Source organism: Aotus nancymaae, unplaced genomic scaffold, assembly GCF_030222135.1.
Source record: "Aotus nancymaae isolate 86718 unplaced genomic scaffold, 86718_ANA_hifiasm-v0.15.2.pri h1tg000076l, whole genome shotgun sequence".
Lineage (NCBI taxonomy): Eukaryota > Metazoa > Chordata > Mammalia > Primates > Aotidae > Aotus > Aotus nancymaae.
The window spans coordinates 1438581-1451318 of NW_026988491.1; the positions used below are offsets into that span (position 1 = coordinate 1438581).

Consider the following 12738-nt stretch of genomic DNA (forward strand, 5'->3'; position numbering starts at 1 on the left):
CACCACACCTGGCTGATATTTGTAATTTTAGTAGAAATAGGGTTTCACAATGTTGGTCAGGCTAGTCTTGAACTCCTGACCTCAAGTATTCCACCTGCCTCAGCCTCCCAAAGTGCTGGGATTACAGGCGCGAACTACCATACCCAGCCTCATTTTTGTTTATAGAAGCACTGATCAGGACCAAAAAAAAAAAAGTCTGTCTTCAACCTGTTTGCAGCCTGTTTTAGACCCTAACCCTTTTCTTACTGTTGAAACAATTATTTTATTTAACTTGAGCTTTGATAAAGCAAGGGAGCTTAGGAGCGTAAATGTCTTGTGCTGGCAAACATTTGAATGGAGAGAGAAAATGCTTTTAAAAGGGAAAAGCTAACCACCTCTCCCAGTGCCCCTCTCCTTCCCTCTGCCTGGCCTCCATGCAAGACAAGGGTGCAATACCTTGTGCATTCTTCCCGAGGCCCCGTCCAGGGACGTAGCCCATCTTCTGAAGAAGCTTCTGTCCAATTCCTTTCGTGTGTCTTTCCCAGCTGCCGAAGTCCATGAAAGATTTGGTTCCTCCTGCAAAACCTTTCTGGCTGGGCTTAAAATTGCCACCCTGCAAAGAAAAATAAAAGTTGATGGAAGAAAAAACAAAAAGAAGAAAAATCTAAGATGCTTGGTCAACAGGAAAATGGCCTAAGTTATAGAGCACTATGAAGAGTGTCACATGAACCAGAAATGTGTGTGGTATGTGTAAGGAAGGAAGAGACTGCACTACACACTTCACACCTCACAGAAACCTGCCACCAAAAGGAGACACTCACAAACTGTGTTCCAGATGAGCTCCCTGGCTAGAAAATGCTTGGGCCATAATGACCTTTGAAGGGTATTACTAGGGTCACAATCCTGCAATAGAGACGCTACCGTTTTTAACTTCTTTGGTCCAAAATCCTTAGGGAAGTCATCCTGCTTAACAGGTGTCTCTTCGTCATCAGAATCTTCCAACTCTGCCTCCTCCGCCGCCCCTTTCTTGAGCCCCGCGCTGATAAAGTTGACTGGCGCAGAGTAGTCACGGGCCCTGCAGGCACAGAAACAGACCCCGCGGGGCCTGTAAAGAACTCCTTTCTCTGCAGAAATCCCTTTGCAGAAACTACGTGCTTGAGAACTCCTTAGAGTGAACCTCATGGGAGGTTTTTTTAAAAAAGTAACACTTTTTTTTAATACATCAAAAAATCAAAAGGACCCTAGATTTGGCTTCCTGTAGTCACACTTAACATTTTTACCTGACGTATTCCTCTACAGCTGAAGAGTTATTATTCAATGTAGAGCTGATTATAAATTCAAAATATGATGTGATAATACAATTTTCCTACATTTTAAAAAATTAATTTATCATAAAAAGCATTTGTTTTGAAAACTATTTCAAGTACAAAAATCCAACAGAAGCAGAAATTTTGATGGGTAATCGTGAATAAGTAAAACCCATTGAAAGATCATATAAATGTAAAGTATGTAATGATTATATTAATCAAACTTAGAAAAAGCTCATATCCATTAAATTTATTTGAATGTGAAAATTTCCAGCTGGGGCAACATGGTGAGACTTCGTCACAAAAAATAAACAAAATTAGCCAGGCGTGGTTGTGCATGCCTGGGGCCCCCACTACATGGAAAGCTAAGATGAGAGGATTGCTTGAGCCTAGGAAGTTGAGGCTGCAATGAGCTCTGATCATGTCACTGCACTCCAGCCTGAGCAAAAGAGCGAGACCTTGTCTCCAAAAAAAAAGGAAAAGAAGAAAATTACACTGAAGTCCCCTAAGAAATAAGAAATTAACTCTGTAAAATGAAACATACTGATTTAAACTCTGACTGCTTCAAGCACTTACATTAAGTCATTAACCTGAGCTCCTTTTTGTATAAAATAAAGTTGATATATTTGTCCTGTGTGGTTTAAAAAAGAAAAAATTACAATGAAAGACCCTGGAGCTGGGCACAGTGGCTCACGCCTGTAATCTGAGCACTCTGGGAGGCTTGAGGCCAGGAATTCGAGACCAGTGTGGCCAACATGGCAAAATCCTGTCTCTAATAAAAATACAAAAAATTAGCTGGGTGTGGTGGCACACGCCTATAATCCCAAGCTACTCAAAACACTGAGGCATGAGAATAGCTTGAACCCAGGAGATAGAGGTTGCAGTGAGCTGAGGTCAAGCCACTACACACTCCAGCCTGGGCAACTGAGCGAGACTGTGTTTCAAAGAAAAAAAAGAAAAAACCCTGGGAATACAGCAAATAAAGTAATGCTTTGTAACATGACCAACCTAGTAATTCAACATCCCCACGGCAACAACAGAATTCAGGGAGTTTTTTCCTAAAGATATATAATGTAACTTAGTGGTCCAGATCCCAAACTCTAGAGTCAGATAGATAGGTTCAGGTTCCAATTGTAGCTTAGCCTCTGCCTAGCTGTATGACCATTAGTCTCAGTCTCTTAATCTGTAAAATGGGGATAATAATGGTACCTTTCTCATAAGGAAAATTAATCCAGGTTTGTGAAATAGCCAGAACAGCTGGGCGCACTGGCTCACACCTATAATCCCAGCACTTTGGGAGGTCGAGGTGGGTGGATCACGAGATCAAGAGATCAAGACCGTCCTGGTCAACAAGGTGAAACCCTGTCTCTACTAAAAATACAAAAATTAGCTGGGCATGGTGGCGCGCGCCTGTAGTCCCAGCTACTCAGGAGGCTGAGGCAGGAGAATTGCTTGAACCCAGGAGGCGGAGGTTGTGGTGAGCCGAGATCACACCATTGCACTCCAGCCTGGGTAACAAGAGCAAAACTCCGTCTCAAAAAAAAAAAAAAAGAAAGAAAGAAATAGTCAGAACAAGTAAGCAGCAAAGAGATGTTAGTTATTATTATTATCTTATGTTTATGCAATTCTTGATCCCTGATCTATCTGTCATCCACTTTCAGACTTCCTTGTGGATGAGAAGAGTTTGTACTAATCTCTATACTCTTTCTACCCCAGCCTCCTTTGAAAAAGGCACACTCTTGGTCAGGTGCAGTGGTTCACGCCTGTAATCCCAGCACTGGGAGGCTGAGGCAGGAGGATCACGAGGTCAAGAGATGGAGACCATCCTGGCCAACATGGTGAAACCCCATCTCTATTAAAAATACAAAAATTAGCTGGGTGTGGTGGCGTGCACCTGTAGTCCCAGCGACTCAGGAGGCTGAGGCGGGAGAATCACTTGAAACCAGGAGGTGGAGGTTGCAGTGAGCTGAGTTTGCACCACTGCATTCTGGCCTGGCCACAGAGCAAGACTCCATGTCAAAAAAATAAATAAATAAGAGAAAAGGCACACTCTCAATGGGATGGAGCCTAGAGGCCACAGGTGAGGACACGAAGCAAAAAAAAACCCCAACCTGGCATACCCTGGTGGAGTGAGTTTTAGCCAGGGCACATATAACCTTGTGCTGGGGAGATGTGCAGCCTGAATCCTCATTGCCCACCACTATTCCAGCCCAGGCCTCCACTACCTCCGCAGGGACCACTGGCTTGGCCTCCTCACGTCACCACACTATCTTCCACTGTGGCTCCATGCCTATTGAGCACACCAGCAAAAGGGTCTTCTCAAAACATAACCCAGCCCCACATCACATCCTCTCTATCACACACACTATGCTCCCCTTCCCCGTCTCTGCTCCAGTTCCCAAAGCCTTTCATATCCTTGTGGACACTGTGATGCCTCCTATCAAGAGCTCTGCATACTCAGACCTCTTCTACCACCCTAGTTATCTTCTACTGTCTGTCATATTAGCTTAAGGGTCACTTTTCTCCAGAGAAATCTTCCCTGACCTCTCAGAATAGGTGAAATGCCCTAAAATACGCTCTCCTTCACGTCCTACATCTCAGTGACAAGTTTCAAATTGTCTGAATTGTTACTGCCTATTTCCCTCTTCTAGAGTCTGGGCTCCAGGAAAGCAAGAATGGGTCTATAGCACAGGCCTGATACATAGTAATCACTCAATAAACACTGATAATTAAATCAGCGAGGCCAGGCATGGTGGCTTATGCCTGTAATCTCAGCACTTTGGGAGGCCAAGGCGGGTGGATCACTTGAGGTCAGGAATTTGAGACCAACCTGGCCAACATGGCAAAACTCCGTCTCTACTAATAATACAAAAATTAGCTGGAGGGGGTGGCGTGTGCCTGTAATCCCAGCTACTTCAGAGGCTGAGGTGCAAGAATCACTTGAACTCTGGAGGCAGAGGTTGCAGCGAGCCAAGATCATGTCACTGTACTCCAGCCTGAGTGACAGAGTAAAACTGTATCTCAAAAAAAAAAAAAAAAAAAAAAACAAATAAAATAAAATAAATTAGTGAAAGAACAGCACTCTAGCCTAAAGAGGAAACTGGCCCTCTTGAGATGATGTCACAACTAACAGTCTCAACAAGGCCAGGTGAGAAGTATACTTATCAGGGGACCCCCTCCACTCCCTGTCCATCTTCCTCCTCTTCCCTAAAGCAAGGTGAAGCAGCCCCCATGCCAGCCAATACCGTTTGCCTCCAAAGCTGGGCCTCTCCTCATCCGAGTCTCGCTCTGCCCACACCCCGTAGGTGGCTTCTTCCTTGGTCTGCCAGTGGCGCTGTCGGTTGGGGTTGAACTCATTCTGGAGATCCCAGTCAGTGATCTCAAAGTTCTCCCGCTCATCATCATCATCATCAATGCGGTCTTCCCCATCCCGGTACAAATGGGACAGTGACATGGCCAGTCACTAAAGGAAGAGACAAAAAAAGGGCACAGTCCATAATAAGTCCTGGGGGCAACAGCAGGAGGATTCCTCTATTCCTTGCTGCCTTCAGAACTTTCTCCAAATTCAAAGTCCATTAAAATTGGCATTACTGTTCAATAAAGTAGATATTAAAAACATATTTTTAGAAAACAATCAGTACTAAAACAGGTGAACAAAATACCAGTCCCAACAGTCTATGATTCTTTAAAAGTATATATTTCCTTGTCCTAGTCAGTATCACAAATATCACACACATTCACACATACATAAACCACACAAAAATATCTAAGTAGGTTATTTTATACAGTACTGCCTTAGAAAATGAGTGGATACCTTCTTAGATCCCAGATTCCTTTATTTTTTCTATTACTGAGGAAAGAATTATATCTGGATCCTTGGTGGTCCCAGGAGAGTGATTTTTTTAGAATATGTTTTTTGAAATACACTACTTGATGAAACTTAATTTTTAGTTTTCCTTGCAAGACATGAATTTCTTCTGATGAGCTAAAAAAACTGTAGTAATTATGAACACTATTTTAATAGTCAGATGTCCAGGGATTGAAATAAAGAATCTACCTCATGGTAGCTGGGGGATGAGATTCAGCTGTCTTTCTTAAATTGGGATAAACTACTATACCCACCTTAGAGAATGCTTACAAGGCGAATTCAATGAGTTCAAAATAAGTGCTCAAGAAACCATAGCTTCTACTGTAGTCCCATGATTAGGTTAATCACTGTATTAGTCAGGGTTCTCTAGAGGGAGAGAACTAATGGAATATATATGTGTATATATATATAGGAATATATATAACGGAACATATATATGGAATATTATATATTCTATATATAATATATATATTATATTCCATATATTGTTATATATATTCCATTAGTTCTGTCCCTCTTAATAAATTCCCATATATATATTCCATATATAAACTCCATAAACTCCCATATATATAAAATACACTTAATACACTCCCATATATATATATATGGGAGTATTATATACATATGTATTATATATTATATACATATATATTATATATTATATACATATATATTATATATATTATATACATATATATTATATATTCTATACATATATATTATATATATTATATACATATATATGTATTACATATGTATTATATATATTATGTATTATATATATGTATTTTATATATATATATATATATATGAGTGTATTAAGTATAAACTCACACCATCAAGGTCCTACAATAGGCTGTCTGTTGGCTGACGAGCAAGAAGAGCCAGTCCGAGTTCCAAAACTGAAGAACTTGGGAGTCCGATGTTCCAGGGCAGGAAGCATCCAGCACTGGAGAAAGATGAAGGCTGGGAGGCTAGGTCTCTTCACATTTTTCTGCCTGCTTATATTCTAGCTGTGCTAGCAGCTGATTAGATTATGCCCGCACAGATTAAGGTAGGTCTGCTTTTCCCAAACTACTGACTCAAATGTTAATCTGCTTTGGCTACACTCCCACAGACACACCCAGGATCAATACTTCGTATCCTTCAATCAAATCAAGTTGACAGTATTAACCATCACAATCATCATTACTATTATTGGACTAGGGAGTAAACTTAACAAAGTGATTGTAAAATCAGGCACGCTAAAATCAAAGCCTGAGTTCAAATTCAACTCTACCAGATACTCAGTGTATAAGTATTAAATGCACGCAAAGTGCCAAGCATGGTGCACTACACAATAATACATTCGGTAGGTGACAGCAATTGTGATTCTTGTCTTGCTGAAAGCGGCCTTAAGGCATTCGGAGTTCACTACTTCCACAGGCCAGTGTCAAACTCTGGTCAACTCTGGCAAAACGTTATCCTTGCCTTCCAGTAACTCACTGGTGCCCTGGTTGGGTGCAGCTGGTCCCAACCTCTTCCAGGAGTGTACAGAAAGGAACAGTTCTCAGAAAAGGTGGGGAATCTCAGACATATAAGGTTAAATAATACCAGTGTCTCCGTGGGCATAGGGAGTGGTGATAAGCCCCGAGTAGTCACAAATTACGAAGCCCTCATCAGTTGAAGCTAGGTACATGCTGGTCGCTTGAGACCGATTATCAACTGTGTGCATCAAGACACTTTTACAAGGTAGTTACCCTTAATTTTCATGCTTCAGATAAGACAAAGGAGGTTCAGAGAAGTTAGTAACTTACCCTAGGTTCCACTGCTTATAGGGCTCAAACTCAGGAGTGCTAGAAGCCAGGCCTCGGGCTTGTGTCTCTCTTGCTGTCTAGGTTTGGCAAAGGAGGCTCAGGTTCTTAACTGACCCCAAGCAGCACCGCCCTTCTCCGTGCCTCGACAGAGCTGTCTGCGAAATGGAATCCCTTCCCCACCCCCACATCGGCTTGGTCCGAGGCTCGCCTTCCCTGAGTCGGAGCCCTACTCCCACTGTCCCTGAGTCCCCTTGTGGCCAGCGCTACTGACCTCTCCGAGCGTTCAGGTACCAAACTCAACTTCACAGTCCGCGAAAGACAGTCTCTCCTACGCCAGACCCCGGATGCATGGGGGCCGGCGCGCCGGAAATGACGTTGTCGACAGCGGATGTCGCGCTGGCTGCAAGGACAGGATGGAACGCTGCGGCTGATTTGCCTGTAGAATGGTGGGCTGGGATCTTAGAAAGGAGGGCTGGATTTGCAAGGCCCAGAATGATGGCTGGGGAGTGGTTTCCCCGTGAAGTCGGCCTTCCTGCCGCGCCTGCTTCGCACTGCGACGTTCAGCCTTTGATGGCTGGTGTGGAAACCGCTGAGCCATCTTGGCCTAAGGAGACTTTGCCACTCTGAGATTGTAAATCTGTGAAATAGAGATGTAGGATTAGCCCATAGGGTAGTAGTGGTAAATACTGTGAGATGATAGGGTGCCTGGGACACAGCATTCAATTGGGAATAATGAAGATCAAAACTGTGTCTCCTGTATCTTTGGCTCTGGCTGTATCATAAGCACCTTCGTGGGCACAGGGCAGTGTCCTTTATGCAAGGAGTTTAAGAGGGAATGAAGGAATGAATGGGCAAACTCTAGAGTTCCCAAGTATTCTCTCCAGGAGACGTTTCCATTCTCTTCATTTCCAGCAGGTTGGTAAATTCATTTATTCACTGATTTAATTAAAATATACTGAGTGCCCCTCACCTGTGCTAGGCCAAGGTGATATAGTGAGCAGAATACTCATGGGCCCTCCCTGGGAAGCCCTCACTATCCCTGGGACTCTGTGTAGACATTTAACTGTACACAGGCTCTGGAGTTCCAACCTTGACTCTGCAATTTAGCAGCTGTGGACCTTGGGCAAGTCTAAGAAAACATGTAAGCGAGTTTTCTCTTCTGCAAAATGGTTAAGGATTCAATAAGATAAAACTGTAGGCCATGAAAACTGTGCCTGGCACACAGTAGGTGCTGAGAAAGAGTCAGCTATTAATTTTTGCTTAATTTTTCTCTCTGCTCTATGTGATGAAAAGATCCAAGAGACAATTGTTGGAATGTAAAAAGAGCATGGGACTTGGAGTCAAATACTTAGGTCTACCATCAAATGGTTGTTAAGAATTAAACAATTTTTGTGTACCCAGTTAAATGTGGGCTTCTTAGCAATGGTGACTGTGTCTTAATGATCTCTGTATTCCTAGTGACATGTAGAGTAATTGTGCCTGACACATAATATGTACTCCAGAAAGAAATAGAAAATGTAGTTTTAGCACTGAAGGCTGGGGACTACAAGGCCCACCAGGAGCGGAGTAAGGGAAACAAGGGGAAAAAAGTGTTTTTAGTCTGTGCCTGAATGTATATACATCTGTTTATAGCCCAAAAGCCAAAAATGTACATAAGCTTGGCTTTTCTGTCGCTATGTTTATGGCTTTACAGCAGATTTTATGGAGCCGCAATTACTTTGATCATGAGGGACTGATGCTAGTGGATTTGCTTTACCAAATGGATCTCACTCTGTGGCTTCTGGAGAAGGGACCTCTGTAGACTGTCATGGGGTAGTTAAGAGTGCAGGCTCTGATGTAGTGATGAGAGTCTGCATTGTCAGGAATGTGACAAAGCGAAGTCATGTGACACTTGATAGGATGCCCCGAGAAGATGCCAACATCACTTACGACATTCCTGCTGAAGATCCATAACCTGAGTGTAATCATGAGGATACATCAGACAAACCCAAATAAAAAGACATGCTGTATACAAAACTATAATCTTAGAAAGTGCCAAGGTCATGAAAATCAAAGACCTTTGAACTGTTCCAAACTGAAGAGGACCAAAGAGGCGTGACAACTAAACACAACACATGATTCTGAACTGGATCATTTTGCTTGAAAGGAAGTTATAGGGACAACTGGAAAAGTTTAAATGGGGCCTAAGATGCCATGGTAATGATGTGTCCGTGTTAATTTCCTGATTTTCATGGTTGCCTGTTAGTTACATCAGAGGATGTCCTTGTTTGTTGGAGAGTAAATTAATGTATTTGGCAGGGAATAAGGCATCAGATGGTCTCCTTAATCTCAAATTATTATGGGGAAAATGTTTCTCTCTGTAGTTACAACTTTTTTTGTAATTTTTAAAAATGAAAGCTCTTTAGTAAAAACTTCAAGGATCCAAATCTCCACTTCACTACTTCTCAGATGAGGGACTGAGGGCAGGTTGCTTAACCTCTCTGCACCTCAGTTTTTCCATCTGTAGATTGGGGATAATGACAGTACTGCTCTAAGAGTAGTTTTCAGAAAAACAAAAACAGAAAGTGGTAATTAATGCATGTAAAGCCCCTGGCATAGTAAGAACTTCCTAAATGGTTGTGGCTATATTCTTATTTATTTATTTTTTGAGGCAGAGTCTCACTCTGTCGCCTAGGCTGGAGTGTAGTGGTGCAATCTTAGCTGACTGCAACCTCTGCCTCCCAGGTTCAAGTGATTCTCATGCCTCAGCCTCTCGAGTAGCTGGCATTACAGGCACACCTGTAGTGATTCTCATGCCTCAGACTCCTAAGTAGCTGGCATTACGCCACCACACCCAGCTAATTTTTTTTTAATTATTATTATTTTTTTTTCAAGACAGTCTCACTGTGTCACCCAGGCTGGAGTGTAGTGGCACAATATCAGCTCATTGCAACCTCCACCTCCTGGATTCAAGCAGTTCTCCTGCCTCAGCCTCCCAAGTAGCTGAGATTATAGGCATGCACCACCATGCCTGGCTCATTTTTGTATTTTTATTAGAGACAGGGGATTTCACCATGCTGGCCAGGCTAGTTTTAAACTCCTGACTTTGTGAACTGCCTGCCTTGGCCTCCCAAAGTGCTGAGATTAAACAGGCATGAGCCACTGCGCCCAACCTAATTTTTGCATTTTTCGTAGAGATGGGGTTTCACCATGTTGGCCTGGCTAGTCTCAAACTCCTGGCCTCAAGTGATCCACTCGCCTTGGCCTCCTAAAGGGCTGGGATTACAGGTATGAGCCACTGCTCAGGCCTTCATTTTTAAAAAAACCAATGTCATACCCCTCTCAGTCTCAAAAATCCATGGTTTTTCAGGATTTCTGGGATCAAATGCCCAGCCTTTGAAAAACAAGGAAAAGTTTTACAAGACAACCAGAGCTTTAGGTTCAAGGTCTCATATCTATCCTGATCTCCTGTCATTTCCCAGGGGGAAGAAAACGAAAACGTTGCTTTGGGATTTGGGAACATCCACACTCATGTCTACATTCCCAGTGAGGTGCTCAGACGTGTGGCCTTCGCAAAAGGGGTTGCCAAGCAACAAGGCTCCTTGGGCAGGAGGAGGCTGGCAGAGCACTCCAACATTCATGGGTCGATACCTCTCCTTTCACAGCTGATGCAGTGGGAGAGGCTCTGGCAGAGGGGAGGTGCCAGCACCACACCGTGAGTTTAAGGACAGGGTCAGGCCTGAAACCCGAGTCCAAACTCCCAGGATGGTGCTTGCTTTGCAAAACCATACATAGGGTCCTGTGTGTTCAGGGCCACAGAGCCAAACTCTGCAGACACCATCTCTTTAGATTCCTCGGCCTTCTAAGGTACTTTGTTATAACCCCAGAGTCCTCATTCCTAACCTCTTATTTCTGCAGCCTATGCCATACAGCACCATTTCCATATTGCCTACAAAAAATTTGGGGGAAAAAATCCTTGCTCAGTTACAACTTTAAATAGGTTGGTACCATAGAAACAATCCATAAGTGGCATTTCAAAGCTGATATATTTAAAGACTAGCACATGTACTTTTTCTAGGACAGTGACATTATACAGTTGCACATGGCTTATTCTTATTTTGCATTTTGTCCCAAAAATATATATGGTGTCCTGAACTTGGCAGAATTGAGAACCCAGATCAGCTGAGATTAGCAATTTGATTTCCCTCTAAATGTTTCTTACAGATGGTTTCTACCCTACTTATCTTTCAAGAATTCGTGAAGACTCTGTCCTTATATAGAAAGCTGGAACATAAGGTTCCATAGGCTCTGGGTGTTATCTATAAATCAAATATCCTCAAAACACAGTACGGTGAGGAACCACAGCCTTCATCATTCATTTATTCATTTAGTCATTAACAAATATTTAATGATTACCTATGTATTATCTATTGCAGTGTAACAATTACCTCCAAATTTAGTGGCTTGCCAACACCAATAAACATTATCTTACATAATTTCTTTTGGTAGGAATTTGAGAGTGGCTTAGCTAAGTGGTTCTGACGCAGGGTCTTTCATGGGGTTGCAGTCAAGCTGTTGGCTGGGACTGCAGTCATCTGAAGCCTTGACCAGGGTTAGATGACCAGCTTCCAAGGTGCTTCTCTCACATAGCTGCCAAGCTGGTGCTGGTTGTTGGCAGGTCAGTTTCTTGCCATGTGAACCTCTACATGTGGCTACCAAGTGTCCTTATGACAGTGGCTAGCTTCCTTCAAAATGAGCAAAGCAAGAGAGAGCAAGGCAGAAGCCACAAGGTCTTTTATGGCCTAGTCTTGGAGTCACACACTGTCATTTCTGCAATATCTTTTTGGTTTTTTTTTTTTGAGACTGAGTCTCGCTCTGTTGCCCAGGCTGGAGTGCAGTGTTATAATCTCGGCTCACTGCAACTTCCGCCTCTCAGGTTCAAGCAATTCTCTCTCAGCCTCCAAAGTAGCTGGGACTACAGGCGCATGCCACCATGCCTGGCTAATTTTTGTATTTTTATTAGAAACAGGGTTTTACTGTATTGGTCAGGCTGGTCTCGAACTCCTGATCTCAGGCAATCCACCCGCCTCAGCTGGTCAGGAGTTCAAGACCAGCCTGGCCAACATGGTGAAACCCTGTCTTTACTAAAAATACAAAAATTAGCAGGGCATGGTGGCAAGCATCTGTAATCCCAGCTACTGGGGAGGCTGAGGCAGGAGAATTTCTTGAACCTGGGAGGTGGAGGTTGCAGTGAGCCGAGATCACACCACTGCATTCCAGCCTGGGTGACAAGAGCGAAACTCCGTCTCAAAAAAAAAAATAGTTGTTTTAAGTCACTCAGTTTGGGGCTAGTTGGTTGCCAAGAGATAAGTGGAACAATGAATGAGACTGGATGTCCTCTGCTACCCAATGACTGGTGAACAGGAGCTTCCTGGGTCTGTAATTCCATCAGCTGTCCATCCCTTACCCTGGAGGGGTAGGGGATTTATTCTTTGGGTGGACATTGGTAAGAGATTTTTTTTTTAATGAAAAATTGCCAAGCCCTTTGGAGGCCCTGATGGCTCAACCAGGTTAGCAGCTGCTAACGAGGGTGGAGATCTGTATTCAGTCCATCAGGCACATGTGCAGAAGACTGTTCTCCAACCCCATGCCATGACTACAGATGGCTGGCTATCAGCCGGACAAACATGCATCCTGATGAGAAGATATGGATGGTTCATCACAACCTATCTCTTATTTCACAATGTAATAGTAATCATTATAGCTACTATTTATTAAGCCTTCACCACGGGGCTGTAAGTCTTCA

General features: G+C 43.1%; 1 protein-coding gene across 5 annotated transcripts in view; it reads right to left on the bottom strand.

The window, feature by feature from the left end:
• TFIP11 (tuftelin interacting protein 11) overlaps positions 1-7538 on the bottom strand; it is a 20878-nt gene extending 13340 nt beyond the window's left edge. Inside the window, exons 1-6 of one of the 5 annotated variants that reach the window (XM_021666182.2) lie at positions 7225-7538; positions 6954-7030; positions 5992-6106; positions 4532-4749; positions 901-1054; positions 436-592 (exon numbers count right to left, since the gene is read on the bottom strand). In XM_021666182.2, coding sequence (XP_021521857.1) covers positions 436-592; positions 901-1054; positions 4532-4740 — 520 coding nt within the window. In that variant the 5' untranslated portion in view covers positions 4741-4749; positions 5992-6106; positions 6954-7030; positions 7225-7538. Of the gene's footprint in view, positions 1-435; positions 593-900; positions 1055-4531; positions 4750-5991; positions 6107-6953; positions 7164-7224 lie in introns of those variants that run through there. The other 4 variants (XM_064367875.1, XM_064367873.1, XM_012464908.3 and 1 more) reach the window with 4 other exon arrangements.
• Positions 7539-12738: the final 5200 nt, after the last annotated feature.